Raw genomic sequence first — 16503 nt, forward strand, 5'->3', positions numbered from 1 at the left:
ACAGATGATACTCGTGCTCGTCAAAAGTACATTATCCGCACCGGATACTTGTTTCAGCCGAGTACTCGTCTCATCCCTGGAAATAACAGAATTTTCCGCAGTTGCAATTTAAGTTGCCATTCCTCTGCTGGTGAGAGAGTAAAGAAGCAGGAGTCACCGTGTAGTTACTTAATGGCGGATGTGAGGTAAACCTGAAAGATGTGTCGAGAGTTGTCCAATCACATTAGATAAAGAAACGGAAAATAATACCAGCTCGCAGCCAATAAAAGCGCCCCATTGAAAATCTAAAACAACCAACAGAAGAGCAGCCTCAGGTCCCGTGGTTGGCAAAAGTTCAAGGACTTGCATTCACTCTTGTTTGGCCGGCGCCCAGCACCAGGAAGTATATGTATTTACACAAAAATGAACTAAATACAATTTGTAAACATTTGTCATTGAATGCTTACAGGCTCTGACAGACGACTAGGTGCACCTTACAAGCTAACTGTTATTTTATAATTAATTTATGTTTATCATGTTAAAGTAGGAATTTTTTTCCAGCATTCCATATTAACTAATCAGCACTGGTTACAAACACAAACTGCTATCTCCTCAGTTTGCAGTTCTCTGAAGCTTTTACCCCATTTACACCAGGCCTTAACTTGACTATTTCCTGGATCTCTCGCCCGCCTGGAGAATGGAAAACTATTTTGAATGTGTTACATCAAATTCTAAATTTGTTTATCTTTATACAATTGAAGTAAGTCAGTAAAAACATTGGAAATCTTTTTGTTGTTCTTTTGGCAGTTGGAAGGATGAGAATAATTTACAAATCACAACTTTGTGTTTTTATTGCATTTTACAAAATGTCTAAGTATTTTCTGAACTGGAGCTTGTTAAAATGAGACACAGAAGTCCATGATGTTTCTTTCCTTGACCTGGAACTCACCGTGTTTTGAGTCCACCAGCCCTGCCGAAGTATTTTGCATACTGAGATCTTATCACAGTGCATACGAATTCATGAGAGCACTGACTAATACCAGGTGTACATGCAAAGGCCTGTGGATCAGTCGGTATTATACGGGTTATGTATCCAGATACTAGTTACATGTAAATACCAGGCATAGATTTGGCATATAAAGTCTAGACTATAGTAATCATCCATTGATCAATCAAGAAATCAGTCTTATGATCAGTTCTATATTTTGTATTATCAGTCATCTGAGAGCGCTGCCATTCCTCAAAACAGTTCCCAAATAAGCCTCAAACCACAATTAAATAATCAATCAGAGAAACCAATGGCTCGATCAAGTGCTGAATACACATCTAAGTCACCACCAATGATCCTTTAAACTGCGGAGATGCATGTGCTGTCAGAGTCTGGGGAAAATCGAGGCAGAGACAGGCAAAGCACACCTCAGCCCTCTGAAGTGGCTTCCCTTCTCTAAACACTGATCTGATAAGATAGGAGCAAACCCCACCAGGAATTTGTTTTCAGCGCTCTTTCACTGCAGAGCGGATGATAGCAACGACATGCGGAGAAGAGAGCCACTTTGGCCCCATCTCAAGATGCACTAAGAAAAGCGAGTGAATTCCACCAGTGAGGGAAATCCAGTGGGGGGTGATCGGGTTTGGACCCTGTCAGACTGACAAAAGCCAAACATCTGCTTTTCTTATTTGATGGGAGAGGCAACAATATGTGCTTGGCAGTCACCGTCATTTCTCACTCATATAGAAGGAGAGCGGCCCGTGACTCAAGGACGGACACGGGCAAGAAATTATGACTGCTTCGATTCCACTAGTCATTGACTAAACACGGATTCAATTAAACCCAGCTGAAGGTCATGAAGTAATACAATGTAAGCGAGTCTGGCAGTGTGCTTAATGGAAGCTCTCATGGCTCTGGTAATATTTAATCCAATGGCCCACCCTGACTACCGCGGTGCATCGGCCACTCATATACCTTGAGTGCTCTCATAACCTGAGTGGAGGAACCTGAGGGGCTAAGAGGACCGTTTGAGGAAGGAAGACGCATTAAGAAAAAACTCAATGCTGCCAGATATAGAAAGACTGTGTTGTTGTTGACAGCTGTCGTGGTGACAGAGAATGAACAGATAACAATCAGGGAGGGGGAGGTGTGTGTGTGTGGTGGGAGGGGGTGGGGCAAAGGTGAGGTGGTAAAGTACAGTGGGTGGGGGATTGCACACTGGGAGGGAGAGAAAAAGAAACAAGATAAGGAGGGAACCGGCTAAGGAATGTCTTAAGAACTGAAAGCAGTGAAGGGTGGCAGAGGGAAAAGGGAGGAGCATCGAGTAGACAGCAAGGTTACACATGAGGACGGATTAAACAAAGCAAGGAGAGGGACAGAGGAGAGAGAACAGGTTGAGTTGGTTTGGAATAGGTTTCAATCTTACCACACAGATAATAAGAAAGCAAAACAAAAACTCAGAGAAAAAAACAGCAAACAGAAAGGGCAGCTGAAGGCAGGAGAGGAGAAAGAAGTAAGAAGAAAAGAACGGAAGAGACAGCAGTTAAAAAAAGTAGAGTCCAGGAGATTAATTGAGGAAGCGAAACACACACACACAAAAAAGGAGAGACGAAGCTGTGAGGAGTGAGCCAGGAAGGAAAGTAAGAAAACAGCAGACACTCATTGACAGAAAGGACTCAACTCCACGGACTACTGACATCAGCAAAACAAAGGAGGAAGAGCGTCAGAAAAGAGGTCATTGTGGTCACTGTGGAGTGTTGCCTGCCTGAGCGTGTCTACTATGCAACCAAGACAGCTGAGATAGACAGACTCCAGCACAGTCACTCTGTTCAGTTCACAAAGACAGCTCTCCCTCTAGCAGCACCATGTTGATGAAAGAGTACCGCATATGCATGCCACTGACTGTGGATGAGGTAGGTGTTTGCCTTTCCCACCCTTACACACACACACACACACACACACACACACACACACACACACACACACACAAAACCACAATTTTAAATTGAAGGACAAAAGAGAGGTTTCTTATTTGAAATGTGAACATGTTTTTTTTTTCTTTTCAAACTTGCAATCTTGAAAGTGTTAATGTGCTGATAAGAAAAGTGCCAACGGAGCTCACAGAGCGCACAGACCTCCTGCAGCTGCTCTGTGGGTGCTTTGGCATGCTGGGTAGCGAGGTATGCTCAGCAGCGATGGGCTCGGGCAATCTGACGGAGCCACACGCACAACTCCTGGCCGGCAGCATCATAGCACTGCTATTGTGTCTATATTATCTCCCCATCTGTGCTCCGCTACTTCCTTCACTCGCTTTAGCACACTGGGCAGCACACGAACTAGTCAGACGGGTTTAGGCTCAGCAAGACCTGAGCTCAAACAAAAACATTCTGGCCTGCAGGTGTATAAACAAAGAGATCCCGCTAGAGAGAAAAGGTGGACGGACAACGGTGTTATGCACCAAAGTGTCCTTCAAAAGGAATGTCCTCATCGCCTCCAATACAAACCCCGCACTCTGTCGTAACTTCTACCTGTTACCACAACAATGGCAGTGACAAATAGCAGTCCAAAATAGGATTTACACTATCAGTGCAGGGAACACAGAAACATGAGCTTGTAGCAAATCCTCTTTTGCTTGAACGTAATGTAAGTTTAAATGCAGCTTATTTGAGGAGGGATCAAATCGTGACAGCTTCTTCAGTTCGAGTCATTTACAAAGAACCTAACCCATGCTCCACTTTTAGAGTAAAATGTTGATTTTCAGGTGTGAAATATCCAATAATACTTCCGTAACACAATACAGTGCTGCTGTGTTGAGGAATGTTCACATGCTGAACCTGCCCTGGCGCAAGACACTGACCACAGATGTTTTTGTCTGCATGTGGAAGAAACATGTAAGTCACTTTGGACACATGCAACTGCCACATGAATATGCTTACCTCGTCTTTCAACCCGTGATGTCAAGCATTCACCCGCCTTTGAAGACTTAATGTTTTATTGCTTTAAAACAATGAATGCAATTTTATTTAATGAGACTATTTTGACACAAGTCAACAGCAACAAAAGTGAGTAATGAAAATAGCTCTTTATAAAATAACCTAATTTACAAAAAAAAACCCTGCTTGGATACCTCTGTCAACGTACTCACCCTGATGGATATATAAAAAGAAAAAAGAAATAAATAAAAAAAAAGAGTATGGTACAGGTGTAAATCTGCCAAAAGCAGGACCTCCTCAAAATCTGAGGAACCATGCATAATGTTCAATCTACTATCACACCAAAGCATGTAATACACCTGTCAGCTCATTACAGGCCTCCCTACCGTTTTATAGAAACCGAAAACCATGTAGTTAGGTTTAGAAAAAAATTACTTTGTTAGGGTAAAAAAAAAAAGAGTGTTAGGTACATCACATACGTCAGTTAATTAACATACATTATGTAAGTAACTTAAGTACTAAAAAGTAAGTCCTAAAAAGAAATCCACATTGCTTTCTCACAGACTTGAACCCTGGTCTCCTAAGTGAAAGTCTGGTATAATCCATCTAACAACTCCTGACGTACCTCCTTACTCTGACTTTATCACTTTGTGTACTTGTACCACTGTCACATGACCTCCATATTTGACCCTGGTCATATGTGCATGTACTTTTCCTGCTTCAGCGAGGCAAAACGTGACACTGAGTCGGTATCCTCTAGTGGACTGGGTGTATTACACGTTTTGGCGTGATACAGGGCTGCACTGTCTATTCGTGTCAAAACAGCCATATTAAATCTACTTTGATTTATGTTGTCACATAAAACACATAAAAACTACCAAGGCGGTGAGTGTTTTCAATAGTCACTGTACTGTACATCAACAGTTTTAAAGGAATTTCATATAAATGCTTAATTATTATTTAGGTTTATGCTTAAATTCCATGTTTTGGGAGTGACTAAACTTTCAAATGCAAATGTATAGTCAGGGTTCTTATTTTCGCTTTAATCATAAATGCTTTCATTTTTACTTTCCGTCACACTGACACTATCTGAAAAGCCTCCACCCTGATGATGATGATGATGGGCTATATTTACACTTCCTGAAGTATACATTTATGAATAACACATTTCTTGAAAAATCAATTTCATAGGTGGAAATGCATGCCAAAAGCTGTCAACACACCCTTATGACAGTCTCTCAGTGTGCATGATAGTCATTTAAATATTTTCAACTTCCTCATAAAATTTGTTTCCCCGAAAGTGAAAAACAAAACCACAACCTGTGTGGGAGGAGCTCACTGCTCTGTAGTCTGTTAGTTTTAAGACGGTGTTAAAGCACCCATCACTATGATTTATGAAGGCCCATAAGTAAATATTGAATGTTGACATTCCACAGTAATTGGAACAAGAGGGAGGAGTGTCATATGATGTCAACAGAATACAGTGAAGGATGGCAAATGGATGGCTGCCGTCCTCTTTTTCTCTTCCTCTTAATCTTTCTCTGTTTCTACTTATAATTAAAATAAGGTTTTGGTGCCACACCAATATAGGGCAGCAAAATGAATTGTATTATAGTGACCAAAGCAGTACATTTTAGTTGTTTATGATATAATTTTACTGCTTTTTCATATTAACTTTCAAACAAAGTTTACCAGGCGATTTGCATTTAAAGCTAACAGAATACTGAGCATAGAAAGAAGGTTAGGGGAAAAAGAAATGAGAATGATGGCAGCATCAGTGCAAAAAACTGAAAAATTATCGTAGAAAGCATGTAATTTGTAGATTGTTCAAAAGACAGCACTGATTCTGTCAAGCTGTGCTCACCGAGGAGCCACTCCAGATGCCCAGAGGCTTTGTCCTCTTTAGACTCACTAAGAGAAAATACTAGGGCCTCATCAGCATCAGGCACGAACTGGGGCTACGGCAGAGAACAAAATCCCTTCCCCCAAATTTAGACACCACACACTTACCCTCACTGGCCAAATTACATTTTTAGATATCTGATGTAGCCGCTTTAGGGAAATCTTAACACACTGACTGCATATTTAAAAAAATCCAAGAGCAAATACAAAGCTTGTGCCTAAGCAGCCGTGAGTAAGTGCCTGTCAAGACAAAACCGGACTCAGCAACTGTGGCCGAACCTGCTGCCTGGAGGATCTTTCTGCCGTCACATTTAATGGCTACTTTTAGTGGCTGTTGCTCACTAAAATTTCCTCAATAGGATGTGTATTTTTTTTTTTAAATTTGATAATACTGGATTTTTGTTATTTTAGTCCTTAAAATTCCCTATTACAATGGTGCTTGAAAGTTTGTGAACCTTGTAAAATTTTCTTTTATAAATATGACCTGAAAAGTCATCAGATTTACACACATCCTAAAAGTAAAAAAAAGGAGAACCTAAGTAACAAATGAAACTAATATAGAATGGTTGGTTAGGATGATGATCCTACATATCCGTGATGGGCAAAAGTATGTGAACCTTCACGAGTGAGATGTTTTAGTCAATATGATGAAAATCCGGTGTGAAATGTTTCCCTGTTTTATTTATAGATCAGGAATCTATCAAAGTCTGAGCTGCACAACATGTTCGTTTAAGTGTTTCATAGAACGCACAAAAGAGATTTCTGAGGAGGGTTTCGATCAACAACTCATGCAATTAACATTGTACTCAAATCTTTTTATTTTAGATGGCTTCTTAAAGATTAGGAAGATAATTTTGCATTGTGCCCAACGCTTTCTCACCACAGTTTTTTTTTTTTTCCTCTTTCTCTCTCTTTCTTCACATCTTCCTCATCCTTGCCACCATGAACATCATCCTAAACCTCTTCTCTGGCTCCAGTACAGGATTGGGCAGCTGTACATGATCAGTAAGCACAGCTGTGAGCAGAGTGGCGGGGGAGAGGGGGTGGAGGTGGTGAGGAATGAGTCAGATATTCACCCCCAGCACGGCCGCGGACAGCTGACCGAGAAGCGAATTTACCTCAACAGGTAGAGTTCAACTCTTTAATGCTTGTGTTGGTGCACTAATGATGCACAAATAATCCTTATTTTTTACAGGCCCACTCTTATCCTGAGGCTCAGTTCTATCACTATGATCACTGATGTTTGACCTTTGATCCCTTGCTTCACTGTAAAGCTTTAGTTCTTGTGGATCCAAGTAGCAGGTATCACCACTGACGAGTAATAAAACATAATTTCAACACTAACACTGAGTGCAGTGTAACCGGCCCACTTCCAAAGTCCGAGTGCCCTTTGTCTGAGACATGTTCAGGCACATGCTGTGATGGTTACAGGCAAGATGTTATTGTACTGTGAACTCATCACCCACTATACCCTTAGGTGTTCTGACTGTGTAGCTACAGACCTCCAGCTGGGGCGAATGCGTCCAAGTCATCCTGATAGTGGTAATTACACGATGTGTGGGGAAGTTTGAGCCACTCATTATTTTCCTTTGTAATGTTGAAAACAGCTATTCCCACAATATATATATACTATGTTTACAAAAAGAGCAATTTATAAGCTCATACTTTTATGACAGAAACTCGTTAACCCCATTGTAAGCTTTCCTAAGCAGTCTATGAATGTTTTACGATGCACTGTAATGTAATTCTAAGCACATATAAGAATAATGTAAAGCTTTTTTTTAAAGGAATTTGTGGGCATTTTTTGAAGAAAAAGTTTTGCTTTCACACAAATTAAAGTAGAAGATTGACACCCTGCAGTTGGTAAACTTATCTTAAGACTGATTTTAAGACTTTTTTTTTTTAAGACTTTTACTGGGGAAAAAGCTAGGCTTATAAGACATTTTCAGACAGCACCTTTATGGCTCTGATATTGTTTGTTTAAACTGGTACACAACATGTAAACATGTCATTTTACTGTTATAAAATATTGTATGTGCAATGTGTTGGCTGGGAGCAGTTAATAGGAAGATACTACTTTAACCCAAAGTCAACAACATAACTCCCAAACTAAAATTGCTCTTATGTTTTGATTTAGGTCTCATTTAGCAAACCATGTACAGAAAGTTAATTAATGAGCTTTATAGATGCCGATAGGAGAAGTTTATTGCCTTTGGACAGAACTAGTCTCGCTGTTTCCCTGTTTAAGGTTTAGTCTAACATAGCGGCTTTCAAGAGGCGAAGCCTCAGGACACACAGTCACTAAGTCATTGAGTTATGAGCGTGCCATGTGCTTATTTCTGCTTACAACTAAATGATAGCATGTTATAAACCTGTCAAAGTTTTATCATGCTTAGAAACCCTAAATAGGGAGTGTTAAAATAAACCAAAGGTATTTGGGGATTTGCTTCACGATGAAGCAAACAGATTGTTCTTCCAATTTGATCTAAGAGCTACAGTCATCAAAGTAAACAACTAAGCGTGTGAGCAATGATAAAACTGAGATGTTGCAAAGATTGTTAAACTACAAGAATTTCAAGCTCTGAATGAGTGAAGTGTTTCTGTGCTGAAAGGATGTTTTCTTTGCTTTGTGTTCAGGGTGACAATCCACGAATCAGTTAATTGTGACAGTAATGAAAGCCCAGTTTAAAAAAACCAAAAAACCAAAATTCTCTTTTAAATCTAAATGAATTTCCTAACCATGAGATAACCTCACTCATTACCCTAATGTGACCCCAACTCTTACTCCAATCACCACTATAAACCCAAGGCCTAATCCTAAAATAAACTCTGTAAGAAGTAAAGAAATGTTCTCACTGTGGAGGATTTCTCAAATCTTTGTGTGCTTGTGGGACATTTGGTCCTCATTAGTAAAGATATGCTGGAAAGCACACGCATGCGTGCACACACACACACACACACACACACACACACACACACACACACACACACACACACACACACACACAGGTACAGTGCTGCACAATGTATTCTACCTCAATCATGCTCTGACATGTGACCTAGAAGCTACAGTAACAATTCATCACCACAGGTGTAATTGAGAATGAGTCATACAAATGAATGCTTTGGTGATGAGAGTAGCCTTCAGGTAATCTGGCTATAAATGGCACAAAAACCACTCAGGATCTCTCTGTCTCCCTCCATAATCTCTCTCCTTCCCTGCACTCTGTGACTGCGATTCTTCTTTTTCCCCGTTTTGTTTTCAGTAAACTGCCGTCTTGGGCAAAAGCATTTCTCCCGCGAATCTTCTATGTGACAGAAAAGGCCTGGAACTTCTACCCATACACCATCACAGGTGTGAATGTGTGTGTTTGTGTGCCTTTGTTTGTGTTACACATCAGGTTACTTTCACTTCAATCCATTATACAAGGCTTATTTATTTATCACAGCTGTTTTTTCAAGTGCCATCAAATATTTATCACTGTATATGTATGTATTCCCTTGTGGTAAAGAGTGTTTGTGTGTGGCAGAAATTTCATGCTCATACATATGAGTAACTAATGCTGTTTCTCCCTATCCATATTGAATATCCCTGGTGCTGTAGAGTACTCAGTAAGTATTTTTACACATCATTTACTGTACATGAATGCAACAGAGCACATCTCTTTCCAGTATCAGTGGATCTAATCTGGAGCCCGCTCTCACTCTCTCTATCTCTGCCCCTCAACCCTTCTTTCCCATTTTTACCTCTTGTCACCCTGTAGGTATCATTTTTCCCCAAGTTCAGCATCCGTATTGAGACAAGATTTGAAAACAACAACGGCAATAACGACAATGTGAGTATAACTGAGACAAAGCGAGAGGTGAGGAAGATGGAATGATTAGGGAAGAGGGGGAGGAGAAAGACAAGGGTATGGAGAGAAATTGCAATTTTCTCTGCAGCACTATGAAATTGTTCATCAAACTGATGTGCCCATTACAAGGAAAACAAGCAAAGCACAAAATGCACTATTGGCAGATCTATTAACCAGACATGCAGCACACTGATCATGGCTGCCATGCTGCATTTTCTCCAAGGCCAACACGCATAGACAAACACACACAGACAGAAATTCACAAGCAATTGCAACTTTGCCTGGCTCTTGTGAGTGCACTCTGTAATCAAGGAACATCGATAATCAAGACCCAACATGTCAAAATATGGAGACCCAGTGTTGTGCCTGAGGAGAGAAATGTAGTGAATCTTGTTTCATGTCAGCAGTTACAGGTTACATGAGTTTTCTCCAAACATGGGCACATTCAAAAACCGCACCATAATAAGCATCAAGACTGGCAAACTGTCAATAACTGCCATTTTGGGCCACATATTGTGAGCACAACACTGTCACGTCAACACCTTTTAATTTGACATGGGAACTTGTTGGCAAGTTGGCAAACGGTTGCTAACAAGTTCAATATTTACTTCGTTTTGGCTCTGTGTTTGATCTCCACCAACTTCCAAGTAAAATACCTGCTACACTCACCAGTTACTCACCAACCATTTGATGCTGCGCAGGTAGTGTGAGAGTAACACTGAAGTTATTGACCAGGCAGCTAAACAATGAGATCACTATGAAGTTTCAAAAAGCCAAATAATAATTCTCTGCAGGTTTATCACCACCAGCGAGCCCCCCCCTTCATGCTATATCACAGTGTTTTTACATTGACGTGGCTCTTTATAATGACAATGAATGTAAGACAAATCTGCCACGTTTGTACTTTACTTGAGCTCTATCCTTTGAAACTACTTTACACTTTTAGTCTATGTTTACATTTCACAGGTAAACATAAATTTCACTTCACTGTAGTTACTGGTTACGTGAATGTGTGTAGTTACTGGTTACTTCACAAATTAGGTTTTACAAACAAAAATGTGAAGTGCTAATAAAACAACTCTTATAGAATAAACTCCACAGCAGTCTATACAATTAGAGCTGAACCTATTAGTTCATTAATTGGTGAGTTGACTGACGGGAAATGTAACTAGTGATTCTTATACTACATTTCTTTGATCTTAGATGTATGACTTATAACTGAGTATTTTTACAATGTAGAATATCTACACAGGACAGAGAAACAATGACAACAAGGCCATGAGAGCGTCGCGCCCTAATCGCATTGTAAACAGCAGCACAATGCATCCATCTAATGGAACAGATTCCATAAGAGGGAGTAAGACCTTGAGTAGAGACAGATCAACAACAACACTTCAGCCGTGCGTAGCCGGCTATTATCTTAGGTTGTTCTTAGTTGTTAGTTTTCAACTGTGAAATGAACAACGTCAGTGGGGCATTAGAACAAATTTTAAACAAGGTCAAATAAAAGTGCAGTCTCCCCTCTCTCTGCCTCTTTAGGTTCCCTTAATTCTCTCTCATGGAAAACTGTATTCTGCTCTCATAACTCCTCTTTTCCCCCTCTCTTTTAATATCTCTCATATGTCCTTGTTTTTTTTCCCTCCGTTCCCTCCTCTGCTCTCTCTATCTGTTCGCTCCACTGTGATTTGCTCCAAGGGCCTCAGGGTGGGATATAGCGAGGGGTGTTATGGTGTGTGACCTCCGTTTTCTACACAGTTACTCATCTACTCTTACCCTGCTCTCCACTGAGGGAGTGATTGCGTGCGTGCGAGAGTATGAGTGAGTGTGTATATGTGTGTCTGCTGTCATTATACTGTATGACCTCCCCCATCTGTTTGGATGTAGGTGTTTGGGGACACGCCAACCCCAGCAGACAGTGTGAGTTTCCTGGATATCCTGAGTGACCCCATTCCCGAAAAGCATTACGTAAAATCAGAGGTACACACAGTGCAGCTACAAACACACAAACATGCATGTCATCTGTCAACAAAGGCAAAAACAAATGATTGTATACAAGAACCTTTGTTGACTATACAGAGTCTTCGCAATGTTTTTATATGATTGAAAGGAATAATTGCCATTTTGGGAAATACAGTTACATGAGAATGCCAGTACCACTCTAAGGTGTGTATGTGAGGTATGGAAATAGGAGGCAATTAGCACAAGGACTAGTCAAAGAAACAGCAAGCCTGCTTCTGTTAAAAGTACAAAAACACACCATCCTACACTTCTAATGCACATAATGTCCACTGACTTTAATTCACACAAAAACAGAAATTGAAAAATGTCACATTGTGGTTTTATGGGGAGTTTCATACTCTCTTTTTTGCCAACTAGAGGCTACTTGGCAATTTAAGAAAGATAAAGCATGTTAATTATTGTGGTGGTTCCCCCCACTTCCTGTCTTTATGTTAAGCTAATTGCCTTCTGATTTTATAGATCCATACACAGATAGTAAAGTGGCATCTAACTATTTATTTTATTTCCCAAAATGTTTTTTCTTTGAGATAATGGTCCAGGACAGTGGATGTGGACAGCACCACACAGTGATGATGATCCCCTAATGCAACTCGCAGGCTCTTTTCCTTTTGTTTACTTTACTGGCATATGGATTTGCTTCTGAAAGAGCATAAATCAGTAGCACACTCACACGCCTCTCCCTCTCTGTCTAGCTTCATTCCCTCCCCTGCAAGGTTTAACACTTCTTTACTGCCTGCAAGCCTTCAGTGACAAAGGTCAATTCACAGGACTGTGTACACAGAAACACGCAAACAAACATTCAGCACAGATGCACATACATGCACAAGCACACATGACACACACAAACAGAAAAATCCCAAACACAAGAAATTCTTACATTAAGTGACATGGTGAGAACTTACAATCGCAAACACACTTTCCCATCATACTTTGGTCACAGATGTATAATGTGTGTTATCACACTTTGCTCTTGGGGGCTGTGTTGAGCAACAATCTGCTTGCACCCCTCCACACAGATATTATGACACTCATTCTCACATGCACACACACTTGCAGTACACACATACACATTCATAGTTCCCTCTGACAACGCCTCACAGGGCCACAATTTCTGCAGACTCAGCTTATAAACGCCACTGTTTGCTCTGAGCAGGACCTGAGTCGCTGGCAGTCAAGTAAAACCGACCGAGGGCCTCTGGAGAAAGGCTGGAGAGATGACCACAGGCCCATTATGTGCTCCTACAAGAGGGTGCAGTGCAGCTTCGAGGTCTACGGCTTCCAGACCAGGACTGAGGAGTTCATACACCGAGTGAGACAGAGCTTTCTTCCCCTTCAAGGCTTTTTCCTGTGTTTATGTCAATGAGGGAGAATGACAATCCTCATCAATGCTGATTGGTTGTTTGTTATTTGAATGTGTCGTGTGTCATATTTCGACACAAATAAATCATTACCACATTCATTTCCAGACATCAGTATAATCACTAACACCATCGCTGGGAAGGCTCGAATGACCTCCGCACTGCCTTTTATGTAATCCAACATTAGGCCATATTTATTAGAAAATGTGCTGCAAGAAGGCTTCTGCTCTCCTAGCTCTAACAGAGCACAGTTTCTCATTATGGAGGTTGGTGGAACAAGTTAAACAACTGATGGAGAAAAAAACACTTTCAAACCCATTTAACCTCCACAGTGAAGCAAAGAAGTGAAGCATGAACAAAAACCAAAAGCTCTGGGAGCTAAACTAGCAGTGTTTTTTTTCTTCAACCATTGTTACTGCAAAGTAAAAAGGTTTGGATTGTGGCTTTAGTTTTGACTGAGCCAAGCGCAGATCACACAGCTTAAATAGGTTCCCACTTCTCTAGACCATGATCGCATTTATTTAAATTCCTGTAAAATAATGTTTAAAGTAGCATTTCACAGACATGGCTACACTCGACAGCTGTATCATTTTAATTGACATGTTTTTGTTTTCCTCTAATTTCAGAACATCCAGGACATTCTTGTAGTTGGCCACAGGCAGGCAGTAGCATGGCTAGATGAATGGCACGGTGGGTCGAAAATACAGTCACAATGCTTTCATTTATATTTCAGATACAAATATGACTTTACCCTAAAAATTCAGTGCATTCTGTGGGATTAAATCCATGTTTTCCACAGGGTTATAATGCTGTACATGTGTGTGTGTGTGTGTGTGTGTGTGTGTGTGTGTGTGTGTGTGTGTGTGTGTGTGTGTGTGTGTGTGTGTGTGTGTGTGTACTATGCTTTGCCCACAGGGCTGAGTTTGGAGGAGGTGAGAGAGTATGAGCGTGCGATGCAAGAGAAGACCAACAGCAAAGTCAAATCAAGCCAGAACGACACAGGTGAGGTTGCAGCTCCTGACCTGCACTGTACTGAAATATCACAGGGGATGGGAAAGGCGACAGAGAGGGAGAGAAAAGATAATACAGCTGGATGTGAGAGCAGTGGCGGTAGCGAGATGGTTGGAGGTGAAAACAGGTAATGTGAAAAGTAGTAGATGAAAAGAAAAGTAAGTTAAAATGTATACATGTGCACTGCGGCAACTGTTCTTGCATTTAAATTCAACATAATAAGCAGGAGAGCTACAGAGGAAGTACAGAAAGACAAAACACACTGATTCCCATCCAAAGCACACACTGTTAGATCAAGAGGAATTTACTATAAATCTAAGCAGGTATTTTGTATTTATGCAGACTGGCACGTTATCAATCGCTGTCAATAGACTGCAAAATAGTATGAATTAATAACTGTGTCATACTGACACGTTTGAACAGAGACTGGTTGCACCACTAATGCCTTCGTTGTGCCTTACAAGTACCCAGATGGCTGGAGTACATCTGTGGGTGAAAAATGGAAAGAGAAGAGCAGTCAGGAGGCATTTCACAACACAAGGAGCAGAGAGGAGGCAGAGACAGAGGGTATATGCCCAGAAAAGGAAGACAGAAAGACAGATGTAGTGTGTGTGTGTGTGTGTGTGTGTGTGTGTGTGTGTGTGTGTGTGTGTGTGAGACGGAGTGATGGTTAGGATGGCTCATGAAGTGATAATGCCACTGCGTCGCTCTGATAAACAGTGTAATGCAGCCACCTGCTGAACTCTCCCCACCACAAGCCCTCTCAACATAAATAACCCGCCACTGCAGCACTTAGCTGCAAATGTCAGACCTGGTGGGGGTATGTCTCGGCATATGTGGTGTGCATGTGTGTGTTTGTGTCTGTGTGTGCGTGGTCACCCCGCCCCCTGCTGGTTAGTCTGGTGAACCTCAGCTGGATGTGAGAGATATCAAAGGTAGAATTCCCAATATGGCCTGTAGCATCTTGCTGCCTGTGCGCTCTCTCTCTCTCTCTCTCTCTCTCTCACGCTCTCGCTGTGTGTGATGATGAGAGACATCAAGCTGCAACAAATCTGCAGTCATTGCTCAACCTGCTGCAGCTCGCTGCACCGCTATGACCCCCTACAGGCCATAAGCTGCTACTACATAGAAATAGTTTTCATTTCATTCATCTGCTGTAATAAAAGTGAATAGGCGAATAGGCATTTACTGGCGACAATCTAATAAGAAGTTGGACTTGTGAGCTGAATACCAATAAGCGATTTATCTAATGTGAATTTAAGTGTACGACACAGATTTGAAGTATATTCAAAGAAATCTTAAGCACAGTCCTCTGACTTTTTCTCCTCTGTTCTTTTTCTTTTATCTATCCCAGGCCCACAGGTTGCCTCTCGTCCTGCATTCATTCGCTCCATCTCTGTGACAGATGAGCATTCCCTGAAGAAGATGGGAGTGACTACTGCAGTCATGTCTGACCCCTCAGTCTCCTCTGTGCCTCATAGTCCCCTTCGCCTCAACTCAACCCCAGAATGATGCCTCACACACACATATGCGCACACACACACAGACACACACACACACACACACACACACACACACACACACACACACACACACACACACACACCTTGTACAATGCAAACCCAAAAAACAAATACAGTGTCAACACTCAGCAGAGTCATGTGATGTCATTTCTCAAATATGAACACACCCACACGCAAACAGAAACATGATCTTAAAAGGCATAGTTTGACATTCTGGGGTAAACGCTTCTTTGCTTTCTGGGTAGAGTTAGAGGAGATAACTCATGTCTATGTTAAATATAAGGCTACAATTAGCAGCTGGTTTGGCTTAAAGACTGGAAACAGAAGGGAATAGATCCTGGCTCTGTCCAGTGGCAGCAAAATCCACCAAGAAATTAACACATTTTATCTTGTTTCTTCAAACTGCAAAGAAACTGAAGTGTAAAAACAAATATATGCCATTTCAGAAGGGGATTGTGTGGTGACTACTCTTTGGCTGGAACCAGTCACTTTTAGAAGTGTTTGGAAAGAAGTTTTTTTTTTTTTTTTACCTTTGTACAGAGTCAGGGTAGCTGTTTAATAGCTATTATTTAATGTATAGATACAAGAGTGGTACTAAACCTTTAATCTGCCTCTCAGTCCAAATGTTGAACTACTCCTTTAACACCACCGCAGAAATATCTAGTTGTTCTTATTCAAATGTAGATGTTCTCCTAACTACATCATTCGTGTTCTTAAATGCCACACAAGAAACTGAAAGACCACTGTCTTCAACAGCCTCTAAACACGGTGCATTTCAACACTTTCTCACAGCTCCACAGCCATAGTGGAGCAAACCGACCTCCAGCAGGGCTTTCCGATTGTTTCCAAGCCCCCAACCAGCAGTCTACAGACAGATGCATAAGGAGTTTAATAGACTGGATCTAATGAGAGAGAGGGGAGGGGAGGAGGAGAGGG

The 16503-nt window shown here is 41.2% G+C and overlaps 1 protein-coding gene across 2 annotated transcripts; it reads left to right on the forward strand.

Moving 5' to 3' along the window:
* The first annotated feature begins 2228 nt into the window (after window positions 1–2228).
* Window positions 2229–15651, forward strand: pitpnc1b (phosphatidylinositol transfer protein cytoplasmic 1b). Of its 2 annotated transcripts, none has more exons than XM_069142612.1 (10): window positions 2229–2880; window positions 6785–6928; window positions 9069–9157; window positions 9407–9414; window positions 9567–9638; window positions 11541–11633; window positions 12829–12984; window positions 13660–13723; window positions 13949–14035; window positions 15399–15651. In XM_069142612.1, the coding sequence occupies exons 1-10, from the start codon at window positions 2876–2878 to the stop codon at window positions 15554–15556; spliced, it is 876 nt and encodes a 291-aa protein (XP_068998713.1). In that variant the 5' UTR covers window positions 2229–2875; the 3' UTR covers window positions 15557–15651. The 2 variants fall into 2 exon arrangements, with proteins under 2 accessions (XP_068998713.1, XP_068998712.1); XM_069142611.1 differs by having other exon boundaries at window positions 2230–2880; window positions 6780–6928.
* The last annotated feature ends 852 nt before the right edge of the window (window positions 15652–16503 follow it).

Source organism: Embiotoca jacksoni, unplaced genomic scaffold, assembly GCF_022577435.1.
Source record: "Embiotoca jacksoni isolate LCO1_2020_lvr unplaced genomic scaffold, fEmbJac1.0.p SCAF_11, whole genome shotgun sequence".
In the NCBI taxonomy this organism is placed as follows: Eukaryota; Metazoa; Chordata; class Actinopteri; family Embiotocidae; genus Embiotoca; species Embiotoca jacksoni.

Coding starts and splice junctions, on each gene's coding strand:
- pitpnc1b (XM_069142611.1), top strand. CDS start 2,833: ATGTTGATGAAAGAGTACCGCATATGCATGCCACTGACTGTGGATGAG. Junction 6,929..9,068: donor AAGCGAATTTACCTCAACAG/GTAGAGTTCAAC, acceptor TTTTGTTTTCAG/TAAACTGCCGTCTTGGGCAA. Junction 12,985..13,659: donor CTGAGGAGTTCATACACCGA/GTGAGACAGAGC, acceptor CTCTAATTTCAG/AACATCCAGGACATTCTTGT.